Consider the following 27,666-nt stretch of genomic DNA (forward strand, 5'->3'; position numbering starts at 1 on the left):
ATTTACTTAGTGAACAGAGTTGTTACCAACTGCGTCAACTATGCTTTTTCTCAGGCGTCTTAGTTTAGCAAAGGCAACAATTTCCATTGGGAATTTTATGCTGAGTTTTGAAACAAGTGAAAACACCTCTGGAAGTGAAAAGTTATTCAGAGAAAAGCTAATACACGGAAGCCAAGGAAACAAATCCAACAGACAGGGAGGGCACAGCTTCCTGAGAGAGTTGGTGGGCTTTGTAGGACATTGCAGGTTAGGCCCACATAGCTCAGGTCTTCACCCACAGTCAGCAGTCATTTTAAATATAATGGTTTCCAGCCTGGAAAATAGCATGCACAGAATCTACCTGACCCAGGGAAATTTAAGCTGAAAAACCAGCACAGAGGAATTGGAGATGTCCTAGTGTGGTTTCTGCTTCAGAGTTCAACCACAGTCAGCACAGCTAGTACCGTGCAGGTGCTCTGTCTGCTGACAGCACCAGGCAGGAGGCAGGGACAATTCCATCCTGAAGGTCAGAGCTGTCTGAATGCGCATGATCTCTCACTCACCAGAAAAGATGGATCATGGGTAGACTTCAGAGGTAAAAGAAATCAATGGTATTTTACTAGTCATCTTCAGGGTAACAGCACTTGCACAGCATTAAAAATTTATCAGCATTTTGACAGGATATGTCAGCATCCTGAGCAATAAAGTGCAATGTGTTTCTGAAGGACAGCTCTCTCAAGGTCTAGAAAGGCATAAAGCTGGGAATCTTACAGATATACAGGGAGTAAATTGAAAAATTAGTTCAAGCACTAAGGGGAGAGAGCTCTGGAAAAGACGGGAAAGAGGATCATAAAAAGCTCTTTAGAAGCAAATAGCCAAATGTGTTATTTATGCTTTGGAGAGATAAACAAATCCACCATTCATGAACACCGTTGAAAGTACAGTGAGAAAAAGGGGAAAAATTGCAATACATATAAACATGTTATTAAATTTGCTTTGCAAAGAAATCTCACTCTGCATGTCATTCCCTGCCCTCAACATAGCCTTCATTTTTTTCTCTCATTATCATATTTGTAGGAGTTAGGCATACAGACCAGGACACACCAAAAGCAAGAGTTCAATTCAGATGAATTCCACAGGTGCAGACATTTCTGCAAATATGTTTACAGCATCACTGCTGTACCTTTCAAGACCAAAACCTGGAACTTCTGCAGATTATCTGAATTACTTGCCATGGCTTTTGGCCAGAGAACTTAACTTGGCTGAGAAACTGTCCCAAGGCTATTGGAAAAACAACTCATCTTTATGCACATTTAATATGCTCTGGAGACCATTTTCCACCACATTTTAAATATTTTTCCCACATACAATTTCTTACCTGAAGAATTTTGACTTTTCCTAAAACGTTCTCCTGTGACATTGCTTGAATGGCCTGTTCACTCTCTGTTCTCCCATCAGGTATGAAAATACTGTCATGGGAAAAAGCTCGACTGCCCATAGAATAATGGGAGGATCTGTCAAAAAAAAAAAAAAAACAGTCAAGAAGTAAGTAAATACTGCAATTAATTTATGAGAGTGACTCTTTATATCATAGCTGTCCTGCTGTATGGATTTCCCTCCCTCTTGCCTTCTACATAAAACTTTTGTACATTCTCAGAGGAGAGGTATCCAAGCAGTTTTGATTTTCAAATGTTTAATGGAGGTGCACAATTCCTTTATACACAGTCTTCCTCTTTGGAAAGACCTGGAGTTGGGTGTTTTTAATAGGAGTGTTGAGAAGGTCAATTGATTTTGCTTGTTAAGTCTCAAATCTAAATGTTGCTTTCAGGATACAGACTAGAAGGTGATGATGCGCACATTACCAGAGTGCATATCTAAGAAAGTGCATTCATGCTTAGTGCCACTGCTTGGGGCACACTGTCACCCCTGGTCAAAGCAAACAGCAGGTGCCAAGCAAAGGGAGCCCTAGAACACAAAAAAGATATAACAGTGCAGTAAGCCAGATCTATAGAGCTACCTCCTTTAGCTGATTACTCAGCCCTTCCTATGGTCATGAGCATGATCACACTGACAATAAAGGTTATCACCAAACCCCCAGACTGCAAAGATGCTTATTGCACCAAGCTGTGTGTCCTTGATTAGCCACAAAGAGCGAGAAATGCCCGTGTGTTGCTGCTAAACTGAACACTGATGCCAAGGAGGAGGCTGTGTCATGAATGAACCAGTTATGTGGCTCTGATTCAAGTCCACAGGCAAAGGCATGAAACCAAAAGGGGTTTACCAGAAATCATTCTAATGAATGTAACAATAAGAAAACTTAGAATTAAAAAAAGAAAAAAGGCTTGTGGTTTTGGGGTCACACTGAGGGAAAAAATGTATCAGTTTGAAAGTCATGTTTTGCTTCACCTAGAATATTCCATGGTAAGTGAAAAGCCAATAATCTACAATCATGATAAAAGCCACAATAAAAAAAAAAAACAAAAAACCAAAACCACAAAAAAAACCCAAACCAGAACAACTGAGAAGTCCCAAATCTCTCCTTTTAATAACCTGTTGGCAACCCTATAGAACCCATTTATAGTTTCAGAAAACAATCTGAAGGGGAAAAAAAGGATAGTTTTGATACAGATCCATCCAACATAACCTTCTACATATGATAAAAGCATTGTAAATAAATATTTCAGCAAAAGCAAAGAAGATGATACTTCCAGAGACAGATGTAAGCAAAAGAACAAGAAAAATTAGGCTTCATATTTAAGATCAGTATATTATATTTTCTGCCTTTTAAAATGTGTTAATTGTTCGTGAAGTGTTCAAGATATTTATATTCATACTTTGGAAACAAATAAATTGGGAATGTATTTATTACATTTTCATCTCATTTTTCCCTGAGGTATTTTAAGTAAAAACAATAATCTTTTCTTTCCTAAGGGAGAGTGTCATACAGGGTTACATAGCCCTGCTGAAACTGATTCTTGACTTTTATAACAGAATTTCTTAGAGGTAACCTGAAAATAACAGGATAAAAAGTCCCCCAAACCCTCTCCCTCGTTTGTATATAAAATACTTCTGCAGTCACAAAATAATCAATCCCATTTTTATAACACAGTTCTCTGAATCATTTAATCTTCCATACAATCACAGACTAAGTGAAAAACTACTTTTCATTCAGATTAATATTTGACCAAGTCGCTTAATTTGGAACAAATGAACACACAATCAGGCAAAGAGCTGGTCAATATTCCACAACATTTTTAGCCATGGAAGAAGAGGAACATTTAACTGATGCTATATTCTATGTTAGATTTTTTTTTTAAAAAAAACCCTACAACACAACTGCCTCTGGCTGTTAAAGGCAGTACACATTTAAAGTTTCCTTTAGAAATTTTTTATTAGAGAAACCATAAAATTATATTTTTAAACCCTTTTCTATAAAGGTTTCTATACTGAATCACTGTGACTCAGTCTGTACACAGCTGTGGGAAAATTGCATGGCATTGAAATTCCTCTACCTTGCTTGGCCAGCCAGGAGTCAGCCAGTGAGCCACAGCTTGAAAAGTTTACCCTTACACAGAGACAAATTCCTAGCAGGCCTGGGAGTGAATGGTTTGACATGAAACTGAAAGAAAGTTGGCTTTTCTCATATAATTGTGTAGGTCTGTTTGAACTGAAAGTTCCAGCACTGCATTCAAGCAGGTGAGAAGGACACATGTAAAATGTGACAAACCAGCCATTTGCACTGTTCAGTGTGTGAGCCTGCTGCAGGTGCAGAAGGCAAGGCCAGTGGGAACTGGTTGTTTGCTATTTACCTTTGAGCTGAGAGATCTGCTGAGAATGCATAGTCCAGGTCATACTGTTCTCCAGAGAGGATCCTTTCTCAAATATTTTTTTTCCAGCTATGCTGTGGCTCAGATACTTGTGGCTTTGTCTCACAGCTATTTGCTATGCATACAACACCATTCACACTTCTTGCTGTCCAGTGGGTTGGACTTCTCATACTTAAAATCAGACACCTCATGTATATTTGTGTTGTTTGCTACAACTAATTCGTAGGCATGAGTTGCAATTCAGGCACCAAAGAGCTCAGTGACTTGTTTGGAAGTTGTTCTTGACCTTACTAATGAATTGTTAATATTGAAGCTGGGAGCAGCAAACCTGCAGCTTTGAAACTGAAGGGAATTTGCCAGCAGTTCAAACCCCAAAACTGCAGCTGACCAACAGCAGGAATACTCTGACTGTAGGAATTGCCTGATAAAACCTGAATTTCTGAAATGAAAGCAAAGAGCAATTGCTGAGGATGGTTCTGGTGGACTGTCTGAGACATGGCTGTGAATAAAAGTCTTCCCCACCCTGCTGCAGAGCTGAGGACACTTTTAGGAATCTAGTCTCCCCTTCTGCCTGAAAATTTGCCAAAATTTCATTTACAGCTTCCTTTGGGGACACCAGGTCACAGGAAGCAGCTTGGCAGCTCCATGTGACCTGCAACCACATCACCACTGAAAATCCAACCCTGTCTTTGACAAGCGTCCACAATGGTACCACTGGCAGGTTAGGACCATGCTAAGCATTTACAACATCTCCAACATTCTCCCAGACACCAACTGCTCTCTCCCTCATTCTCTCTCTCTCCCCCCTCATTACAAGGCTCCACACATTTTGTTTCATAGATCTGAGAACAAGCATATCTGAAAGGTTTTGTTTCCATTTTTGTTTTCTTGTTGACTTGATAATAAAACATACTCCAAATTGTTAGAACACATGAAACAAGAAACCCCACAATGAATTAATGACAGACTGCTCCCTACTCCATTCCTTCAAAATGCTTTGCAAATATGCTGAATATTTCAGAAGTGGGTGAATGAGCAATTCTGCTAGCCACATGTCCAACAACTGGTAAAAATAGTTTAAGAATTTTGTTTAAATAACTATGTCAGCTAAAGAACATTGAAAAAAAGATATTCACACACTGTAGTAACCTAGTTTCTTTTACAGGCAAGCTGAAATAGCAGTTAAGGTGATTTCCAAGCTAGTTGTACTTTCTGAAAGGTCTCTTATTTTACTCCTTTGGAGCCCACAGCCTTTTTACATTTTCCCAGTAGTGAATTTGACAGATTATATCACAAAGGTCCTTTTTCTGCTGCTTTTTTTTCACTTTGTTCATGTTCTACTTTTGGGAAGACTGAATTTCTTTTAAGTCATAATACAGTATGAATAATTGAGTTTCCTTTGCTGCTACCCATCTCTGAAGTTTTTCTCAGAAGTCTTTATACAATAACATCCTCACAATCCACATTTACAGACTGGTCTCCCTTCAATTAAAAGGCATGTCAGTATCAGGAGTTGATTTCAACAAATTCACAGCATGGCAGAGATATGGGATACAGTCACAGCCATGGCTGAAGGTATTACAATTTCAAACTTCCATATCACTTCCAAGAGACATGGGAAAACAGGGGCATCAGTTTATGAGCACTTCTGTTGATATTTCCAGTGATGACACTTCAGAGGCTGTTTGTGCTGAAAATAGTTGAATCATCATCTGACTCACTTTCAGAAACCTAAATTACATGAATTATGGATGTGATATATCAAAATACAAAGCACTTTTAACAAATCTTTAAATATGTTCTCCCTGAAGATGTGTTGCAACCCAAATATCATGTTCCAGTTTCAATTGCAGTACACAAATATTCAAAACTAATTTTCTCCTACTGAGAGCAAAGTTAAATTCCATTTGCTCTTTATCCATTACTCATTCTTGCTGAGGTGTATGTGCTAAGAAACTAGGAAATGTGAAACAAATCTCTCACAGTAGAATGGGACCACCCTGAGCCTACAGGAAAAGTCTTACTCCTCTCCCACGAAATGCAGGAAACAGAGACCCTCTTTGGACTCTCCCTCAGCCATCAGCTGCTATGGATCTATTTAGGAAGTGATTTTCCATCAGTTCTAGGTACCTCAAGTCAGGACTAGTGAGGTATCACACTCTCTTTATCCTCCTCTCCATGTGCTCCCATCACCTCTTTTGTGCCTTATTAGTGGTCACTGTTCACATGAAACAATTCAGAGAAATGATCTGGTAACTAGAATAACCAAGTACAAAAAAAACCCAGCATATTAAAAGTCCCCCCAAAACACCAGAACTCAAAAATCCACACAAATTCCTGGTTTGGCTGAGCAAATCCTGACACAAGTTTCCATGCTAGCTGCATATATAGAGAGCTGGAAAGAGTCAGACATCAACCAGCATTTACTGCTGTGGGACTGTACCCTTGACTACAACAGAGCACATGCAGGGACACTTGCACAGAATACAACATTATTGTATTGACACTGCTGGCTGTGATGTTTTTAGACCCCATGTTTCTCCAGAGCTATTTCCCATCTTAAAGACAAACGTGTGATCTTTAAAAAGGGAAAGCTTTTCCAGAAAGGAATACTGAGACCTCAGCTCTTATATAATCCCATGCTGGTGCATTACTGAAGTACACCAATTGCCTCTTTGGTGTGTCATAAATGTTCCTCCCACTCTGATATTAAAGAGATAGAAATAGAAACTGGAAAATAAAGGGAAAGAATGAGTTGTTCTGTTCTTTTATGTTTGTAGAGACCGACTCCAAAAAACCCAGAGTCTCATGACTTCCACTCTTAGATTTCCATTAGAAACCAATTCTGTAATTGTTAAAGATCAAAGTCAACTTTTTAACATAAAACCATTTTTAAACAAAAAAAAGTTTAAAATCATGCAAAGCAAGAATGAATTTGGTTTAGCCAGGTATTGACCCATCATATAATCTCCTCAAAGGAAACCAAGAATCACTTCCCAGAACATTACCTGAGGGAAATGACAAGTGCAGTGATAGGTTGCCTCTACTTGGTGTTTTGTTTTAAAAAAGAAATCTGATACAACATTTTGCATCTCCCATGGACGTCTCCAGGACAGCTAAAGATGAAAAGCATAAATTGCATTTTCTAGTATTCCAGAGATGCATTAATACTGTAATAGAGGAAAACGGATTGTAATTCTGAGCTATATTTTTATTGTCCTCTTTTTCATCTGCTGGAAAGAGAGTTTTGGTTCTAACACCTGGATGGGGAATATTGTTCATGCTGCAACATGAGTTATAGCTGTGCTCAGACAGAAAATGACTTCATTGCATTAACAAACTCACAAACATGGGCCTCACAATCTGAACAGACAAAGGAGAGACTTTTTCAACAGAGAATCTTTTTCATAAAGTAAACTAAGAGATCATCTCTGAATTCATTCTAAAAATATATTCATATCACCTTCAGGAACAAATTCAATGAATTTCAGGGCAATAACTCTGGGAAAACTTTTTTAAATACAGTTCAGTTTTTTTCAGTACAGTTTGCCTGTTATGACCCATCCAAGTCCCACTGATGCCAACAATCAGTTGTGCAGCCACACTCAGAGTCTTTTCAAAGATATCACTCAGCATTATCACATACAAAACTCCAGTCTGGTGTCATCAAGGGACCTGGAGCCTATGAACTTACCATAATTTATTTTTCTTAGAAGTAGAGATCAAACCTAACTTTAAGTAGCTGATGCATCTTGCTAATAATATAACTAAAATTATTATAATTAGGGGCATAAAAATTAACCATGTTTTTTCACCAAAAACATGTAATAAAATTTATTTTAAAAAATCCATGCAAATGGAAAACTGCAGCCATAACCTTATCTGTCCTGGAACATCCTCAACACACATCATAACCCAGAAATAAGAAACTCTTTCCTGATGTACATGTCAGCTGACACAAGTAAGGAAAATCCAAGCTTTTTTTTTCCTAAAACAAAATTTCTTACAATCTCCCTATGTTGCTTTGCTCTGCTTAAGCTTGAAGAGATACTTGCTTAAATCAGAGCTCCGATAGGATGAAGCCTTCAGGAGAAGGTGAACACCAAATTCCACAGAAACAAGGCACTTGCACTGGAGTCAAGAAGGCACTCAAAATGAGGCACTTAGAAAGGAAATAATGACTGACAAGTGCCAATTGCAGAAATACAGTTAATACACAGAAAAAAAGATTCCCGGTGTATGAAAACTGGATGTGACAGAGAGAACGTTTCTTGGGAGCTCTTTGAAACTCCAAGATAGATCACTTTTTACTGTTGATCTAGATTTCTTCAAACAGAACTGCCCAATGCTGCAAGTAAAGGGGTCCCATTTTATGGGAGGCTGTCAAGACACTGAGCTTTGCTCAGAGACATTTTCCTGGAAGGTCAATGCTGTCTCACTTGAGTCCTAAACACCTGACAGGTCTAATTCCAGGTCCCTTGAAATACTGCATTCAGCCTAAGGAAAGGTAATCTACTGTACCCCAAATAAGAGAAATTTAATTCCCCACTCCCTCTGCACATCAAGCCAGAATGACAACCTTTAGTAGGGCACTGCACAGGTACCCTTTCAGGTCTGTCCTCACAATGCTTGCTCAGAAATTGAGTATTTGTCAACTGTGACAAAAAAGGCAAATATAAAATCTTCTAACATGCCAAATCATAGCCTCAGAACAGAAATTTCTGGAGACTGCAGTGAAGTTCCACAAACCTGTGGCACTTTCCTGTAGTCAGTACTTCTATCTCCCAGCCATTATGGTTAGGACAGAAAGTTAATGAATACAGTTTTAACTTTGCAAACTCCAGAAGGGCAATATAGAAAAGGGAAAAGGAATTCCAGTTTTCACAAGGCTGAGCAAGACAAACTGCAGCAGGAAACCTCCCACCTGGGTATTGCAAAACAACATAGATGAATAAAGAGGTTGAAGCATGCATACATCAGGATACCAAGCAAGTTATTTGCATTTGATGAATCCAGGATGTAAGAAAGGATGGACTGGCGGATCTCTCCAGCTGCTTCCAACTCAGCTAGTCAATCTACACCACATGTAGATTACCTCAATTGCTCCGGGCATGTCTGCATCACCCAGTCAGCACAGTCTCCATTAGAGATTCAGGTGTTAGCTGTGAGCAGGCTTGTAAGCCAATACAGCACTCTGTGAAATACTAGCTTAGGCCTGGGAAGCTATATAGATATCTTCTTTAGCCTACACTCATTCATTTGCTTGTTTCCACCTTCCAGAAGCAGCTTCCTCCCTTAATACATTTTCAAAACAACCATCTCCTCTCCCCAAAACAAAGCTAAATGTCCACAGGACACATCTGTAGATAACAAATTCATGTACATTGCAGGCTGAGGAAGTAATATAACTTACTAAAGGAATGGGAACATCTCTGAGCTCTTATTGCAAAACTGGAGCTTTTATTGCAAAATTGGAGCTTTTATTAAGCTTTTTTAATACATAGTTGTACATTCTTAAAGAATTTGAAGCAAATGGTTCACAAAACTCAGGATTTTGCTTATGTAAATATACTACTAGTTATTTGTATTTAGTCTATTTCTGTATGAATAGCAGAAAGTATGGCAATGCATTTACTGTCAGACAACTTGTAAACAACAATGTGTATTATTTTAGTTAGACAGCCTATCTGGATTCAGTTCATAAATGTTTGAAATTACAGTAAAGGCTAAAACATATAATGGATGGAAGACATATTGAAAACAGGCCGGAGTGGCAAAACTGAGCTCCCAAAGTAATTGAATGCAGTGCACTGAACATTTATGCTTGTTGTAAAATGAATTAAGTAGCAAAAACTACCTGTAAACTGAAAATTATCATCAAATCTCACATTTGCACCGTGAAGTCTGACAGGAAAAACAGAACTTTGACTGAGTATTTCTAGCAGGCTAAAACCTCTCAGGAATCACAGAAAGAAATGTTCCACTTGAGGTGAAACTTGGGACCTTTCACTAATATCCTATGATTTAAATTGTACAGTCTGATTTTTCCACCAGATGCTAACTTTTAATGCTCTTGTTAATTAGAAAGATAATAGGATTAAAAATGCAAACATTTAACAGTCTCAAACAAGGTCTGCCACACCTTCATGTCACTGATTGAGGAACAGGACAAGTTCCCATATCACTGTTTGTTTCTGGGTGCAGCACTGCATTTTCAGCTATGCCAAGTGGGAAATCCCTGATAGTGAGATGACGCTGTTTAGTTTGCTCGTGAGGAAAAAGGCACTAAAACCTCCCCGTGTGGTTTGGCATCGTGCACTCAGGTAATGCATCACAACAGGGCTCAGTCACTCCTCCAGCTGCACTGTGGCTATGCTCAGTGCTGCTTTTCTGAAAAAGCTGGGACAAGCAAAAGAGGTGTACAACATTACACCACAGAAACCAAAAGGAAACCTACTACACAAGGAATTTCACAGAATGGAATAAAACCCCAGAAGCTAAAAAAAGTCCCCTAAATAAATAATTTTTAAAACTCATATTTTCATAGGCACCATTAGAAATGTTGTTCTAAGGTCTAGGGTAATGTTTCTGATACACATTTCATTCTTGAGCAGAGGAATTTGGAATGGTTTTTTTACCCTTTCAGATTTTTTTGTTACACTTTCAGATACACTCCCCAGTGCAAACACTTCCTTTACTTCCAGAAGAGTAGGCTTTGGGCAGGAGCCAGCTAACCTCTCTGAGACGAGCAGTTGGAAAGTGAATTATTACTGACTCCAGTAGTTTGTGAATCTGGTCTTGGGGCATTGTTGCTATTGGAGTAAGAGTTTCTTTTGTTTGAGTTTTGTTTGTTTGTGTGTGTTTGTTTACTTTGGGTTTTTTTTCCTAGTTAGAGATTGCTGACTTGTTTACTCTGTACAGTTTCTAACTCCCACCATCCCCACAGAAAATTCTCATGCTGTTCTTCTGTCATCCTCTGTTGTCACTGGAATGTTATCTGATTTTCAGGTGCCTCTCTCCTCTCTGTTCCTTCTTCTGCTCTACATTCAAATTGGTCCAAAATAAAAGCAGCCTGTTTGTTGACCCCAATTATAATGCAAAAATTATTTGGAAGAGAGGGAAAAAGGATGTCTGTCTCAACCCAAAGATACCACCTTGCAGGGAAATGTATGCAATAAAGTATCCATAACAGCCAGTTCAAGTTTCCCTTTTCCCAGTTTTAAAAACAGGGATGCCATTAATACCTCTGCTCAGGTGTTCACCTGTTAAATCACAGAGCTGGATTCAAATTCATTTCTGCTTCCCCCTGGGATTTCTTATTTGCAGAGCATCACACGTGCCCCTTAAGCAGCGAGATTTTGAGGTCTAAAGCAGCAGGTGTCAGAGGAAGGAGAGATGCACACGCTTCATAGCGAGCAGCGTACAAACTGCTGGCAGTCAGCAGAGGGGAATTTAAGTTTAGTTCCATTAGAAGCAGGGGGAGCGGGAGCTGTGTGTGCAGCAGCCGGGGAGCACTTACCTCAGCCCGCTGCCGGGCTCCTCATCCGAGGAGCTCCCGTTGCAGATGTTGCCGAAGGAGTGGCTGGGCTTCAGTTTGGGCTCCTCACACTCTAAGACGGGCTCTCTTTTCTTCCTCCTGCCGAAGAGCTTCTTGAAAGGCTGGAATTTGCCTGCCTTTTTCTTGTCTGCAGGTGAGAAGACAGAGCGGCGGGGGCTGAGGGAGGCTCGGAGGAGGAATGGGGTCAAAGAGCGAGGCGCAGCCCGGAGCAGCCCGGCGCAGCGCTGGAAGCGCGGGCTGCAGCCGCCTGGGCACGCGTCACACCGACACAGCAAAGGCAGGGCTGCTGCCTCTGGGGCCAAACGCTTGGCTCCACAGAAAGGATAATTCCCCGAAGCCAGAACGTAACACTGCCGTGTTTTTAGGTTTTATACCGCAGTATTGACTATTTTACCAAAAGACAAACAAAGCTTTTGGTCACCCCACTTTGGAAGGGGCTGGATCCTCTGCCTTGAATTGGAAGCAATTGAAAACAAAGAGCTTTAGAGTTTTAGTTGAGTGGTCTCATAACTAGACAAGCCAATTTACAAATGAACAAAAAGAACAGAATAAATTTTTGTTGGTTCGTACTGGATTACTTCAATCAACATCCAGCTTTATATCAGAAAAGTCAATACATTTTTCTGACTTTTTTCTCCCCAGGTAACTGAGGACAGAATTTGACCAGGCACTTTTTCCTTTAGACACTGACATTTTCAAAGCTACATCAAAAAAAGCACAGCAAAACCACAAAACATACATGAAGACAGGAACAAGAAATAAAAAAAAGTTAATTAGGAAAACAGTAACCTTTTTCCTTCCACCAATAACTGGAAAAAATAAAGGCAGCTTCAAACTACTATCCCCCATCTATTAAAAAGAAGTACCATGATTTTCTTGTTAACCACAGGTTAATTTCTTGGGGCTGGGATGAATCAAAGAATATATAAAATATAGTAACTGTTAAAGTGCTTTATTCCTCTTAGGCTTTACCTTAACTTTAACTACCTTAAAACACTCTAGTTGGGTTTTTTTAATTTGTTTGTTGTTTTGTTTTTCTTTTAAACTCCAGCATTCAGCCTCCTATCATAACCTAGTTTGAGAAGCATCATGTTGTACTGGTGACAAATATTTCCATGAGCTAATTACATTCTTGTATGTGCTTTTCTTGCAGGCTGTGTGCACACATTGCCTCAGCGTGCTCTACTCTTCCTGTGGGCCGGGGCTCAGCAGAAAGCCCTGGGTTGGTTGCAAAGTACATGCAGGCCCTGTAGGAAATTTTGACCAGGAAATCTGGAATATTTTCTGTAGTGCAATAGTATTCTTTAGTTCCACCTTGGGTTTTACACTCTACTCGGCCATACCTAAGCAGGGTAAAGCACATCTGGGTAACACACCATTGTAATCACTGGAGGAATATCTGAAGTGTTTTCAGAGGCAGAAAATGTGTCCAAGCATATTTTGACCTGGCTACCTCCAGTGGTAAGTGGTTTCCAAAATAGCATAGTGCCAGAGAGCCTGAGTTGTACCTCAGCTACCCAGTGTAGCATTAAAGTTATGCACAGTTCATCTATCTGTATCTGATTACGGATGAAATAAGAAATCTACATTGAAACTACAAAGTCAAAGACACAAGAGATAATAATTTTGCTCTTCCTTTACAGATCCATAAGAGGTTCACAGAAACGTAATTCTTCTTGGGCAGTCAGGATACACAGGATTTTTTCAACTTCATTAAAACATCAGGGCTGCCTAGTAGCAGCATAAAAATAAAAAGCTGAATTACAAACTTCAAACCCAGGCCCAGCATCATAATTTTCCAGTCCAGAATCACTGACTCACAATAAGCAGATGAGAAAAACAACATCTGGAACAGCAGTTTTACCAGTGTAGAAGAAAATGGGATATGGAAGATTACCTGTCACCCAGCCCTGCCTTCCATACGCAGATCAACTTGCATCTCCAGCCAGACCAATTGCTTGCTGCTCAGTTCTGACTTCAGATATATGTAGAATGTATTTATATATAATAGAAAATATTCCTATATGAAATCCTTAGAAGACAGGCAGACATCCAGGTAGAGAAGGAGAGAAATTACTGCTCTTGGCCACTGCTGCTCTGACCCTTTAAGAGCTTCAGAAACACCATAAATCAAATGGTAGAGCATACAGCACAGAAAGCATCAGTACCAGACACAAAACTGAGTAGAAGAGCTGTTTGTTCAGAGTTCTCACCTTGCTTCTTTCCTCAACTTTCTCCAAAAGGGAGATGCCAATTTTGCTGGTTAATGTCATTTACTGCATAAAAAAACTCAACTACAGCCTTTTTAAAAAAAGGTTCTCACCATGTCATTCATCCACGTTACTCTTGTCCCCTCCTCTTTTTGAGATCTCCAGATATAACTGTGAATTGCCTCATTGACTCTAAATCTACAGTACTGATTCACCAACTATGAGTCTAATGTTGAATGAATGTAACAGGTCAACACAGCTTTCATTTCATCAAAATGGGTGAAAACCAACACACTTATTTGCAGCCAAGATCTGCTTTTGCCCATGTGATGTAACATGTCCCTTATCTGTTTCCTTGCTGCACACCCATCATCACAGCTGTCACATTACTAAGCATGAATTCTTTAAATCAGGCTTTGTGACTCATTCCAAAGCCAAAGAACACCCTGCCCTGCACAGGCTGTGCATGCTGTTCTCCATCCTGCCAGGTTTCTAAGGAGGGAATGCCTGACCGCTAAGACAAAGTCTGTTTATGTATATTTTTCACAAGATCTTATGGAGGAAGATGTGGGATGATATTGCAGGGTGAAATGCTTCCTGTAGCAGTAAAACAAGTACAAAAAGTATTCCAAACATCAGCAATGCAGCAGACAATTCTCTTCACAAAAGCCTTTTGAGTCTGTCATTCTCAAACAAAACTCATCCCTTCTGTCCATCTCTACTGCTGAGAGAAAAAAATGGGATAGGAAAGGATGAAAGTTGGGACAAAGTTGACAGTTGGTGTCAACTTGCAACAATGACAATTGCTGGGAGAGCCAGAAAACAAGTCAGCTTACATGTGCCATTTGCTTGTCTCCTCAATCACATTAATGGAATACTACAGCTTCAGCCCCAGGAGAACAGGCGAAATAAGCAATTAAACCTTTTTTTCCTGTCTGTTTAATAAGTCTATCTTGTTGGAATCGCTGTAAACAGTTAACAGGAAACCAGTTTTGAATCACAGAATAACATACGGTGTGAAGGCGACAGATAAACAAGGTTGGATACGCTAGCTAGGACAACACAGCACATATGGTAGGCGTGCCCTTCTCAGCTACCAGAAGAGTAGCAGAGCAGATTAGAATAATCTGTAGCCTGTCATATAATTTGTCAGATGCACAAAGACATGCAGTGCATAACACAGAGCCAGTTAAAGCAGAGAGCCTTGGCATCACATAGGCAGCACATGGTGCCTCCGCTACCGATGAGAGAGGGGAGCAGCTCCTCCTCTCACAGTTGCTCTTTCGAGCTCTCCAAGAAAGATGAAGGTGGGTGCAATGGCCTTTATTGCCAGGAAATCAGGCACAGCCTTTGGACTCCAGCTGGCAAAGTCTTATCGACATGCCAGCTGAAAATTCCCCATAAAATACCTTGCAGTTAAATTGCTCAGTTCCATCAGGATTCCCAGGCTGTGACACCTATCAAAAAACAGCACAGAACCCTCAACACAATCACAGGCCAAACAAAGATTTAACTATCATGATTATAGAGAGAAGAGATTAAAATTATTGGAAAGGGAGTGAGCGGTGTATCCCAGACAACAGACAGGGGTGAGATTATGCCACTGGATGAGATAGAGGAGATGTCAGTGCCCCTGGAAAAATCTGAAAAACAGTTTTCAAGCAAAGCAAACTTAACATGAGAAACAGAAAGACTCACATAATCACAGAAGAGACACCTAAATATTCAACAAGGTGTTGATTCCTTGCAGCTTTTCCTATTTACTGCAGCACTGGGAGCACTCACAGAACTGTGGGTAAGGAAACCTGGGGGGCAGGTTGTCTCTGAGCAGAGCTGACCAAGCACATGCATCAGCTGGTGGGTAGAAAGATGACTGCTGAGGAGAAAAATAAATAGAAGCAGAATTCATAGTGTCAATTTGAATTCTAAGTCACAATGACCAAGATTTTTCAAGCCCTAGTTTTGAAATAGGATTGGCAAAGTTTTCACAGAATTTTTTTGCTCATTATTTGAAATGAAGCATCTGTTTATGACACTTCTCATGTCTGAGATATTGAGCTGTCTCCAAAATTATGTGTTCATTGTTAGTGAATTTAATGTCTATAAAATGTGGTGTAATAAACTAGATTAATGAGAATATGAATTATTTAATTGGATAGATATTTCTATATTGAATTTAGGGAATGGAAATCCAAATGGATGTTGCATTAAAAACTGTGTGGCAGAGAGAGGACAAGTGGGCTGCTGGGCTGCAGGTGCAAGGTGGAAAAGGGGACTAAAAGATTCTGTTAAGAGGGTGAGTTGACTGACATTTCTCATTGCATCTCTGCAACAGAAGAAGCTGCTATGGTACACATTGCCAGTACTACTGTGTAAAAAAACACCTCAATTTCAAACTGATGGTATGCTTATTGATGCTCTTTTTAAAATAATCAGGATGTATCCACTACAATAACCACTGCCCAGTTGAGCCCTAGGTTGGCCAGGCATCTGCAAAAACTTCTTTGCTTTTCAGGTCCCCACCAAAAAAGCTGCCTTCTTTCCCCCTTTCCCAGTCTGTTCCAATGGCATAGAGATTCTCTGGGCAAATTAGGATTGGCACTTGCTTCCAGCTTTTCCACTCACTCCACACCTCAGTACATCCACTTCTGTGAGACGCCAGAGATGCTCGTTTTTGCTGATAAATTTTCAGCACTCCCTGGAGAGGTGTTTCCACTCCTCCAGGGAAGGGAAATAAATTGTTTGGGGTCAAGGAGGAAGAGAGCAGGCTTTGCTCTGCTTAACCATGTTCCTGTGTTTTAAAATAAGTGTGAGCTCCTGTACTTGTGGTAGCTCATCTGATCTCACTGGGAAAATTGGTTCCTGGACATATTCTGCTTCCATGACCTGCCCTTAATCCATTGCCCTCTCTTCCATAGGTAGATGGGGTTGATAGCTGGACACAGTCCAGATATACAAAGCAGGCACAAACACCAAAGAACCCAAGGAAACATTTAAGAGAACACACGGGGAATAAAGATAGACTTAAAAAAAAAAAGACTGATGCTCAGATTCAATAATGCAGCTTCCCAGAAATGGGTTCACCTCTGTCAGACATTTAGTGATAGCACATAACAGTCATAAAGCTGACAGTATGCAATAGTCCCATGCTGACAGAGATAATATCACCTGACATAACATCAATACCTGAGAAACACTAAATGAAAACAAGATTGAGAGTTATCAAAGACGTCAAATTGGCGTAGCCACAATGGTCTAATGAAACACCTAGGCAAAGCAAAGGAAAAATAGTGGGCTATTACTTGCCTGTTTTTCCAAGAGTATCAGGTGATCTTACAAGAGATACTATTTCTTGCAAACCTTGTCCCAGAGAGGATGGGGTATTCTTGGATTACCTGATATAAACTAGTAATACTACCTAAAGTATCCATAACACAGGAAGAACGAATCTTATTTTCCAGAAACATCTATTTTCCCTTGCCATCTGCAGAAGCAAAAACATTTCCACAAAAACCAGCCCATTTTGTGATTTTTCTTTCTCCCAAAGACCGTATTTTCCACAGAAATCTTACATACCTGAGACAGTCAGCTGTTAGGAGATACGTATGAATCATCATAATAGTCTATTAATCCAATATGCTTTATCGTTCAGAGCGAGGAAAGAGTAATTTCGACACCTCTGGATACAACAAGGAAATACTCTCTTGAAGGTAAAAGGACTGAACCTCCACTGAATGAGGTTTGGCATAGTGGTCTTTACAAGCAACAGAGAAATACAAATGAAGAGGAGTAAATAAAATCTTTTACATGTTTGGATGACATTAAGAAGAAGAACTAGAGCTAAGTAAATATCCACTTCTTCAGTCTCATTTACTGTGGCAAAAGTCTCCTTTAATTTCTGAGCTCCTGCTCTCTTTTCCCCGCCTTCTAATTAAAATCTTCCCAGACAGTCTTTGTATTTGTGCCTTCTATTTTCATCAAGCATCACAATGAGTGGTCCTAAGGGTCAGAGAGCCTCATTCATCCTAAAATAATTTGTTTTAACACTGACATTCTGACTTCTTAATCCATCCCACTGCCATCCTTGGGCAGCATCTTTGGGACAGAGAAGACACTGCTCTCCAAAAAACAAAGCCAGAGCTGGAGCAGGTAGCTCACTTTGGGAATGCGTGAGGTAGGCTGGGGATAGCAACCACTCCCAGCAGGGAAGACAGTATGAGAAAATTAGTATAAACTTCAGGAGCAAACCCTACTGAGGCCAGGGAGTTTTCTTCTTACAGGGGAAAGCCCTGGTTACAGGCTTCACAGTGAGTAGCCAGAGGGTATAAAAAAAGTTGGAATTTGTGTCCTGAGGAGAGTAAGGATGGGTAGAGGAGTTCATACCTATGAGGACATCTGAGAAAGGGTTCAGTAAATGCAATAAATGTTACCAAGATGCTGGGCTGCATTGCAGAACATACCTGATAAGATAAAACCTGCTTATTACAGCTCTGGGCGCAGTGCTGCATGTGAGATTTTAGAAAGGAAGAGACTGCAATAGCTTCTGATTCACGAACAAAATATTACGTAACAGAAGGGAGAAAGCTTTGTTTTACTAGTGCAAGGTTTACTAACTCAAGTTATTAATGATGGGAGATCCTTTTGGTGTGCTGGGTTTTATCTGATGTTTCCAGAGCTGCTTGAAACATTTGATGTCAATCAATAAAGAGATGTTGGATCATTATTTCCTTCTCAGAGAAAAAGAAAAAAAAAGGTAAAACATTCCTTCAGTAGGTTAATTTATTATGTGGAAAATTCCTGATTGAAAGAAGTCCTGGCCATGCTGCATGTGGTAAGATAAACCTCCCTAAGGCAAAGCTACTTCCCTGAGGCCCCATGTCAAAGCAGTCCAAAGTCCAAGGAGCACCACGTGCACTGCACAAACAGCTCCCACTGCCCCTCCCCAGCTGCCAGAGGTCATTTATACCTACTCAAGGCTGGCACAGGCTGCTGACAGACCAGGATCCTACACTCAAATCACAATTTGCAAGATCATTCTTGCAAGGGATTGTGTTACATGAACAGTTTTTCATGCCTCTCCAGCTCTAAATAAATTCTGTATTGCACTGGTCAACATTTTTAGATCCATACCACCTCCAGTTTTCCACTGGTGAGAGGAGGAGTATTTCACCATCACAGAAACTATTGTCTTACCATAGAAAATGTTTATTTCCATGAAGACAGCATGAAACCTCTTCAGTGATAAGGCAGAGGTGTTACTAGCATGATGCTGTGTTCCACCAATAAGAAAAAGCCGAGAAGCATCCTGACCTCAAAGGACAGTCAGAGGGCTGTGCCAGAAAGTCTTTGGATGGCTGGAGGACTGGGATAACTGGGATAGAAATGAGCTGAAGTATTATGTACAAACTCATTCCTTTAGGGCCTATTGCTGAGATGTCCCAGATTAGCTAGAAATGGGTGAGAAGACAGATGTGACCACTCCAGCTGATCACAGGATGATTATAAGCCAGTACTGTGGTGCTGATGCAAATGTTGCGTCCTCCTTCAGAAAGGGGTCTGGGGAGTGGCAGGGTTACTGCCCAAGCAAGGAGCTGGAGATCCCACTGACTAATAAATCACTAGGGGCTAACAAATCAAAGCTGTAAGCAAGCAGGTACATCCAATATATTTTAGACTGGGATTTGGGTTTTTTTCCTTTTTTTTTTTTTTTTTCCCAAGGGAAACAATAAACTAATACATTACTGAGTCATTATGACACAAAACAATTTCTTTCTTCAATGTCACATAAAGGCATTATAATATCCAATATTATTGGATAAAAATTTCATGCCATGGTGTAAAACCAAATGCACTATTTGTGCTTTTAGTGCCTAATACAAATTGAGACCAATACAGATGTAGATACTCAGAGTGATTTTTTTCTCTTTTGCACAGTTTTAGTATAACATATTTTACAGTGACAAACGTATTTGAATTTTAAGTTTTCAATTCAGATGAACTGCTAGAATATTTTAGATAGGTCAGATTAAATGAATCAATTTTTCATTTTATGAATTTACCTACTCCCCAGTCATAAGAGATGTTATCGGGTTTTCTTGAAACTATCAATTTTGAGTTAGGGCAGCTCCATGATGAAGTAAAAATACATTTTAAAAAGTTCCAATATAGTTTTACATGTCACTCTGAATGAAGGAGAGGGAGATTAGGAGAAGGGGAAACCCCAACAATTACTTTATGTCTGTGTGTTTTCTTTCAAAGTTCTGAGAATTATAAAGTGATATAGAAAACACAGGACTAAAAGGGGTCTTATTCTAAGCAAATTATTAACTACTCTAGAGGACATATTTATTTAATAAGTTCTTCATTAAATTTGGTAAGGGTAAAGGGAACAGAAGGCAGTAAATCCACCTCCCCTCACCAGATTTAAGGAACTAAAATGTCAGGATCATCTCTAAATTTGCTATGAATCACAAGACCGCCTTATTTGAGCTACCTGGAAGCCAAGCTAAATCTGACCTCATGTTGAATATGTCTAAAAGAACTAAAACAACTTGCACTGATCTCTGATTTCACAGAATTAAATCATGCTGTTGTGGTTTACAGCTGCATAGCAAAATAAAGAACATAAAGTATATCTTAAGAAAAGATCTGCATAAACCATAGCAATCACAAATTCTCCAGCAAGCTTTGATAAAAAGCAAAAAACAAAGACAATGCTTGCATGGTGAAAACCACCGTGAAGAGAAGCATGGAGCTGGGAGGAAGAAAGAAGCATGGAGCATTGTCTGAGGTTCTTTTAAACTTATGGAGGAAGCAAAACCTCAGCTTCCTTATTCTGTTGTGCAGGGTAGACAGAAGGAATCGTGGCACTCATTCCCCAGACTGGCATAACCCCAAAATATCACAGGAAATAACTTCAATCAGCAGCACAGGGGTTGAAGAACCTGCTCTGTGTTCCATTCCAAAGCCTGGAAGCACCGTGCTCTCAATGGAGCCATCTCTGCTCCTGGGGCTGTGCAAAGCTGTGACAGAAGGACACCTTTGGCTCCTCAATGCTCCCCCTATGCCTTCCTGCTGCATGCTTCCCTTTCCCAAACACCCTGCCAGGCTCACTTGCTCCTTCTGACAAACAAATCCTCTGATACTGACACAAATTGTGGCCATATTAATATTTGGGGCATCTGTCTTGAGTCCATAAATCTCCTATTTAACAAACATCTGGTTTTTCATTGTCTGAGCAGCTTTCCCTGCATACACGGGCCCAGATTATCGTCCTCCTCAGGAGGAGCAGGCACTACACTGGGATGCTCTCTGTGTTGTTCAGGACAAGATTTGCCTTCTGGGCATGTCAGCAGGATAGGATAGTCAGCTACTTGTGTGTAGCCTGCAGCTCCTCCTGCCCCTCTCGCAGCTTCAGCATCACAGCCTCTCACCTTGGTGGTGCACAGAGAACACCACCCTGCTGTGCTTCCGCCTCTCCTGCTCACACTCCGTTATTCCAGTCTGCACTGGATTGCCCTTTTGAGCATCAGGGTCAGATGGCCATTTCCAGTTTTCTCAGAAATTGCCAGTTTTCGTAACATAGACCACTATCAGCTGAAGGATGAAATTCATGTCTTAATATTGATTGGAATGTTATAAAAAAAAGCTCCACCTGAGCCAGCACTTAACCAACACCATTACCAGCAATTTCAGAAACAGTATTTTGAGCAGTTAAACAGACCACGGAGATAAAACTGATCATCATTATTAATCACTAATTGTACACTGCACACACCCAACCTAGCTCCTTATCCATCACCTGTTCCCATACAGTGAGCAGGCAACAGGCTGAGGCACAAAGACAAATCTCAAACAACTTTTATGCAGAAAGAGCAGATTAAAGACAGGACCAAGAACACGTAACTGCTTTCCCACATCTGCACTGGAGCCCTCAGCCTGGGTTGTCTTCACCACCCAGGCTAAGCACAGACAAAAGATGCAAGTAAGAGATTTTTGTGATAGGAAGAGGACTGTAAATCTTCAAGTTGAAGTTCTGGCAACTTTCACAAACACTAAATCTACTTTAGAAAAGGAGCTTACAGTTGACTCAATTCCTTGTCATCAATGTACCAAAATATACAGAATAATAAAAGTGAAGTGATTGGTTTGTCTTTGCTTTCCAGAATTAAAACTAAATGAGCAAGACATCACTTGAAGTGCTTACTAACTGAAAAACAGAAATCTGATGAAATTTTACCTTTTTAGACCTACCTATTCTTCTGATATTTGCAAAACTTACAGTATTCACTTCATAGAACAGTCAGATATATTTTGCCATCAAAGTTATTTGGCTAACACAGAGTATATTAACATATAACAGTAATAAGTAGAAGCAGTGTTATTTTAAAAGTCAATCAATTAAGATTTATGCTCCAAATAGAAATATCAAGAAAGAGTTCTTTATAAATTCTGTAGCATCAAAATAGAAAAAAATTCCATCATGCTACTGTGATGCTGAATGAAATCTCCCCCTCTGTTCTATTCTGTGAGGCTAGAATGAAATTAATTACTCATGACAAAGCAGAATTAAAGAGAGAAGAAGCAGCCATAAAGAGATGATACTCCAGCATTTATAAATCTAAACATTTAAAAAAAATCTAAAATAATTCAAATCCAAAATGGCTTTTGCACAAAAGCACAACTCTCCCTATTCCTGAACTAAGACAACCAGATATTTCCTTTTAAAACATCTTGCCATTAGGTAGCAAGAGCAAAGAGAAAATATTTCCGATTTTCATGCCGTTTTGGTTCCAGGCGAGGATTTGCCAGGCCAGGATGTGACTGATCACACTAATCACACATCGTTTCACTGTGCTGAGAATACAAAGCATTAGCATCATTACACTGGAGAAATACATCAAATTTAGCCACACAAGGTGAACATGATTAAACTTCACTAAGAAAGGAGACAGCGCTGTCTCTGAAACATCACTTACCCACATTGGAATTTATTTACCATTTATTATGTGGCAAAACAAAGAATGGAGGGGACTCAGGTGGCCATCCAGATCACAATATCCCATTGTGCTCCTGAGGATGGTTAAATGTAACTGTAGCCAAGGGAATTTAATGCATTGTAGATGGCAGGATATGACACCATGATGGGCCCTTGAGTGAAAACTATTGAAGTATGCAGTTTGTAAGCCTTGGAAAGACACTGGGAATGAAGGTTGTGTCTGCCATTCTCTGAGGGGCTACAGCAGCTGTGACAGTCCCAGGGACCAGCCAAGTGCTACGTCTCATGATGCCACATCATTGCAGAAAATGTTACTTGCACAGGGTGTCTTTTGGCAGATCAGATACCTCCCAGCTGCTCCAGGCCAATGGCAAGACCAAGGAACAGGTCCTGGATCTGACTAGTGCCAGGGTCTCTGTCTAACATGGGTGGAAGCTGGGGTCCTGTCATGAGGTGACTTTACCTTTAAGGTAGTTGTGAGAGATAAGGAAGTTAAAGTTGCTGGGGACTGAAAGGAGTCTCTTCTCCTGACCAATTATTGGTCATTACTGGGAATTGACAGCAATTTTAACCATTGAAAAGGGAGATCAACTTGTGAACCCTACCTTAAGCTGTAAAGTCAAGGCACTTTAGTTCTCTTTGTTTCCTGGCTGTGAAAGGTAACAGAGCTCTGGCTGGCCTCCCGTTCCCTGCCCAACCCATGTGGCCCGGGCCGGGGCTGGGCTGGGCCCAGCGGCTCCCGGCCGGGAGATGGGGCCTGCGGGGCTTGCCCCGGGCTCTGGCTGGGCCAGGCCGGTCCCTGGCTCGGCTGCAGTGACAGAGTTCACCGGGGACTGCTGAGTAAAGAAGGAGAAAAAACTCTGGGCCAGCAGCGAGCTGAGACAGCGACTACACTCTCCAGAGCAGCCATGGGGAATTTTCTATCGCAGACAGCTCCAGCTCCTGCACCGGCTGAGATCACAGAACCATCTACAAAAGCCTGGGCAAGATTTTAACCCTTTCATTACCCAGACGAGACTTGCAGATTAATCTTTTTATCCAGAGAGAGAGAAAGAGAGTGATCAACATGTAAAGAGACTTTATAAAACTATCAGAGACAGTAAAGAAAAGAATTAAGTTTCAGAAAAGGTAGAGAATAAGAAGATGCTCTTATGAGCTGAAGTACCTTTCTGTTGAGACTATGGAAATGGACAATAAGGTCTTGAAAGAACTCCTTTAATTAATGATAGAGTATGTAGGGAGGAATGGAGTGTTCAAAGTGTGGACTTTGAGTAAAAAGTAGAGTAATTGTGATACAGTGAAGTACTAGAAGATTTGAAGCCTTGGGGGGCAATAGAAAAAACTGTTTTCTAGTGAAGCTCACACAGACAGATGAAGAGGACTTTTACCTTTGAATAACTCATCCTTAAAATGCCATCCCTAGACTCATGGCCCATACACACCTCAGAGTGATGTGAAATGGGAGGAGTGAGCTCTGATAGCAGCAGTTCTGGACAGCTGACATCAGGGCAATGGAAAACTATAACAAAAATAGTTTTCTTGTGAGAAACTCCATAAATTAACAGAAAGAAACTTCTGTTTCTCTACAAAGACTGGTGAAAAGACTGTAGCAGGAATTGGGACTGTTTTAACCACCAAAGTTCCAAAGTTTTTGTCTCTGTTGTCATGTGAACAAGGGAATAGTGGGTAGATAAGGGATGAAAAGGTTTTTCTGGAAGTTTATTCTGGTGTTCTTATTATTGTAGTTTGTCAATAAACTTTCTTTATTCCTTTTAAGTTTTATGCCTGTTTTGCTCTTGTTCTAATCCATATCTCACAGCAAGAAATGAGTAATTTTTTTGTTAGTTACTGGTTTAAAACCACGACAGGTCCATTTCAGAAGCTCTGAATACTTGTTTCCTAGCTGCTGAAGCAAATTTTCGATCCCTGCAAACAGCTTGATACAGACCTGGATGCCCTGACTGTCCAGTTAAGGGAAGTTCACAGTGAGAGTCAGAAGAAACCCATGTTGTATTTATCTCCCTTCTTCAGCTGTTTTTCTGACATCACACACCTTACACCCTGCATAATCACCTTTCACCTGACACCCCTGCTCTACTCGTAAAACTCAAGGTCCAAGAGCACTCACTGTAAAAAAATAGAGAGCGGGTTTGGGAAAGGGCTGGGGCCAGAGGGGAGATGTGAACACTAACTGAGTTTTAACCCTTTTTACTTGCTTTGTATCTATTCTTAACTTACAAGACTACAAGTGCTCAGTAGCTGAATCAGATTTTTTCCATCTCTGTAAAACATCACCTAGGGTTACAGTAACACATGCAAGTTTGAAAAGAATTCTAAGAGTACAAATATAATAAACAAGATGAAAGTTTTTAATGTAATCAGTTTCTATTACGTAATAAACTATCCTCAAGAGATGCTCACATCTCTCTCGGTGACATATTTTGACACTGAGATAACGCAAAACATCCCAAAGTAAATCTAAGTTCTACTTTTTGAAACCTTCCTCACATGAATGTTTCTGAAAGATTTGTCAAATATGAGTATGGAAACAACCGTAGCTGTTGCTTTGTCCAGTGGGCTTAGAGAAGAGGAAAAGTAACACTTACATCTAGAAGTCCTGGGTGAAGAGAACATTCATTCCCGTGCTCTGTGTCGGCCCGGCCCTCTGTTAGGTCCTCAGATCCTCACATCCAGTTTTCTGCATTTTCAGAAAAACCCTGATGCTCGAAATGGCTGTGCTAATCTTGATCATTCTTTTAAAGAGCAGAGCTGAAGCCCAAAAGCCATATGTGCAATAACACCCACCCAGGACAGTCAGAGGAGAGAACCATTTAATTTAGATCTATGAAATGACAGCACTGACAACAATAGGAGGGTAACTTTACGCAGTGTACAAGTTAAGCTTAGGCTTCTCCCACCCCTTCACCCCTCCTTTTGACTTTTTCAGACTAAGTCCCACATATCAGACGGAAGAAAGAAAAATGCCAGTTGAGGGGTAGGAATACGTTGTAATGCCAATGCAGAATATCATATCCCCCAGGATTTTTCCACCAGAGGATATGTCTCAATTGCAAGAAAAAACACATTCCTTCCCTTTCTTTTTCCTCCTCTTACACTGTAGATTGTTTGAATATAAACCCTAACATTAACAAACACACTACATCAGAAAAAAATAGGACACTCTCTAGATATTCTGGGTTTTAATTAGGCTTGATTTATCAGGTATGTCTCTGTCTGATGGTAGAGAGACGACATATATCACAGGATATGGATTTTTCATAATGTATTTGCAGAAAACATTACTCTGAACAAATGCAACTTGTTCTGCTTCAGCCACAATTAATACTTCACATATCTGCTCTCTGGCTGATGAACTTACACAAACAGTTAAAGTATTTCAGACTGTAAACTGAAAATTAGCTAATGGCAACTGATCTTCTGCATCACCTGAGAAATCACTGGTTTATTGATGTTCAAACAAATGCTCAATTAAAATGAGTCCAGTCACTTACATGTACATGAAACTTATCATGTACTTGCACACAGCAGATCACCAATGAATTTGGAAAAAAAACTTCTGGAAGAATGCATACCTGGCATTATATATATACACACACACATATATATATATATATATATATATGTATATATGTACACACACACATATATGTATATATATTCATTAATCAGGAGGGCAGCTGCTACTTACTTTTAAGGTGCCACTTTGGAAATCACAGCCAAACATGTGACTAAAAAATGTTAAAATATCTGTACTTGGGTTTGGTAAACAGGTTCCTGTATGGGCATCACCCACATTGTATCCTAAAGCTTCACTAGTGGTAAGGCAATCCAGAGAGTATCTGGATACCCACTTAATCAAACAAGAGAAAATAAGAGAGCAGTGAGATTTTGCAGAATCACAGAATCATTTAGGTTGGAGAGGACCTTTGAGACCCTCAAGTCTAACCTATGACCTAACAGCACCTTCTCAACTAGACCATGGCACTGAGTGCCACATTCGATCTTTTCCTTAACACCTCCAGGGATGATGACTTCCCCACCTCCCTGAACAGCCAATTCCAATGCCCAAGCAACCCTTCTGTGAAGAACTTCTTCCTAATGTCCGGCTTAAACCTCCTGTGGTGCAGCTTAAGACTGTCTTCTTGTCCTGTCACTGGTTGCCTGGGAGAAGAGACCCACCTGGCTACAGTCTCCACTACTTTGTAATAAACAGCTACTTGAATGGCTTTTAAAAATACTTCAGTATTTTTACTAAGTTCTTCTAAAAGCAGAGGGAAGTGTTTTCACCAGTTTTATTTAAATAAAACATTCAGAACAAAGTGCAAGTGGACACTGGATAGAAGCTAAAATGGGCTATCTACCTGTATCTGCTCCTCCTCACAGTGCTTCGGGGATCTGTACATCCACGGAACTGATAGCCAGCTGCAAGCCTTGCCAGCTGGCCAGTGTTTCAGCCTGGCAACTCTTAAGGCAGTCCACTGCTGCATGGACACCACATGCACTGCACATCACTGTAAAAGAGGCTAAAAGCCCCTTAACCAAAGGATTTGAAATTAGCTGGGACCAAGAAAGAGGGAAGAAAGGACGGCTGTTATAATGCGTGCAAGGTACCAGGAAGGATCAGAGCATTCTGTGTTGTTTCCTTGTAATAGCAAATGCTCACTCAAACTGTCTGCCACAAAACTTCCTGTAGAAAAGTCCTCAGAGCCCCCAAGAAACAAACTCTGAAGGACCTCACCCTTTTCAGCCATGGTGGAAACACTGTGCTGACAGCACAGCAGGATCCCAAGGAGCAGCTCTGAACACCTCTGTCCTAGGGAGCACACACAGAGGCATCACCAGCATTACCTGGCCTCCACCAGAATCAGCCCAAACTGAAGGGGGAAGGGGCTTGCTTTGCTTTGTTTCTTTTACTGAAAACAAGATCCACAGTAGGAAAAAACAAGACGACCTCAAGCTGTTGATGGGCAAGGCCTTGCCAAACCAGGACTTTGCTCCCTTCTGCTGGAATGGGCTCCATACCTTAGTTTGTGAGTGCTGAGGACCTGAGCTCACTGTGAGCAGCTGTGTCTC

General features: G+C 40.4%; 1 protein-coding gene across 1 annotated transcript in view; it reads right to left on the bottom strand.

Moving 5' to 3' along the window:
- Window positions 1–11,512, bottom strand: part of CRACD (capping protein inhibiting regulator of actin dynamics) — a 36,200-nt gene extending 24,688 nt beyond the window's left edge. The window contains exons 1-2 of the mRNA XM_058837847.1: window positions 11,326–11,512; window positions 1,358–1,493 (exon numbers count right to left, since the gene is read on the bottom strand). Of these exons, the coding sequence (XP_058693830.1) occupies window positions 1,358–1,477 (120 nt within the window). The 5' untranslated portion in view covers window positions 1,478–1,493; window positions 11,326–11,512. The remainder of the gene's footprint in view (window positions 1–1,357; window positions 1,494–11,325) is intronic.
- Window positions 11,513–27,666: the final 16,154 nt, after the last annotated feature.

This window comes from Poecile atricapillus, chromosome 4, assembly GCF_030490865.1.
Source record: "Poecile atricapillus isolate bPoeAtr1 chromosome 4, bPoeAtr1.hap1, whole genome shotgun sequence".
In the NCBI taxonomy this organism is placed as follows: Eukaryota; Metazoa; Chordata; class Aves; order Passeriformes; family Paridae; genus Poecile; species Poecile atricapillus.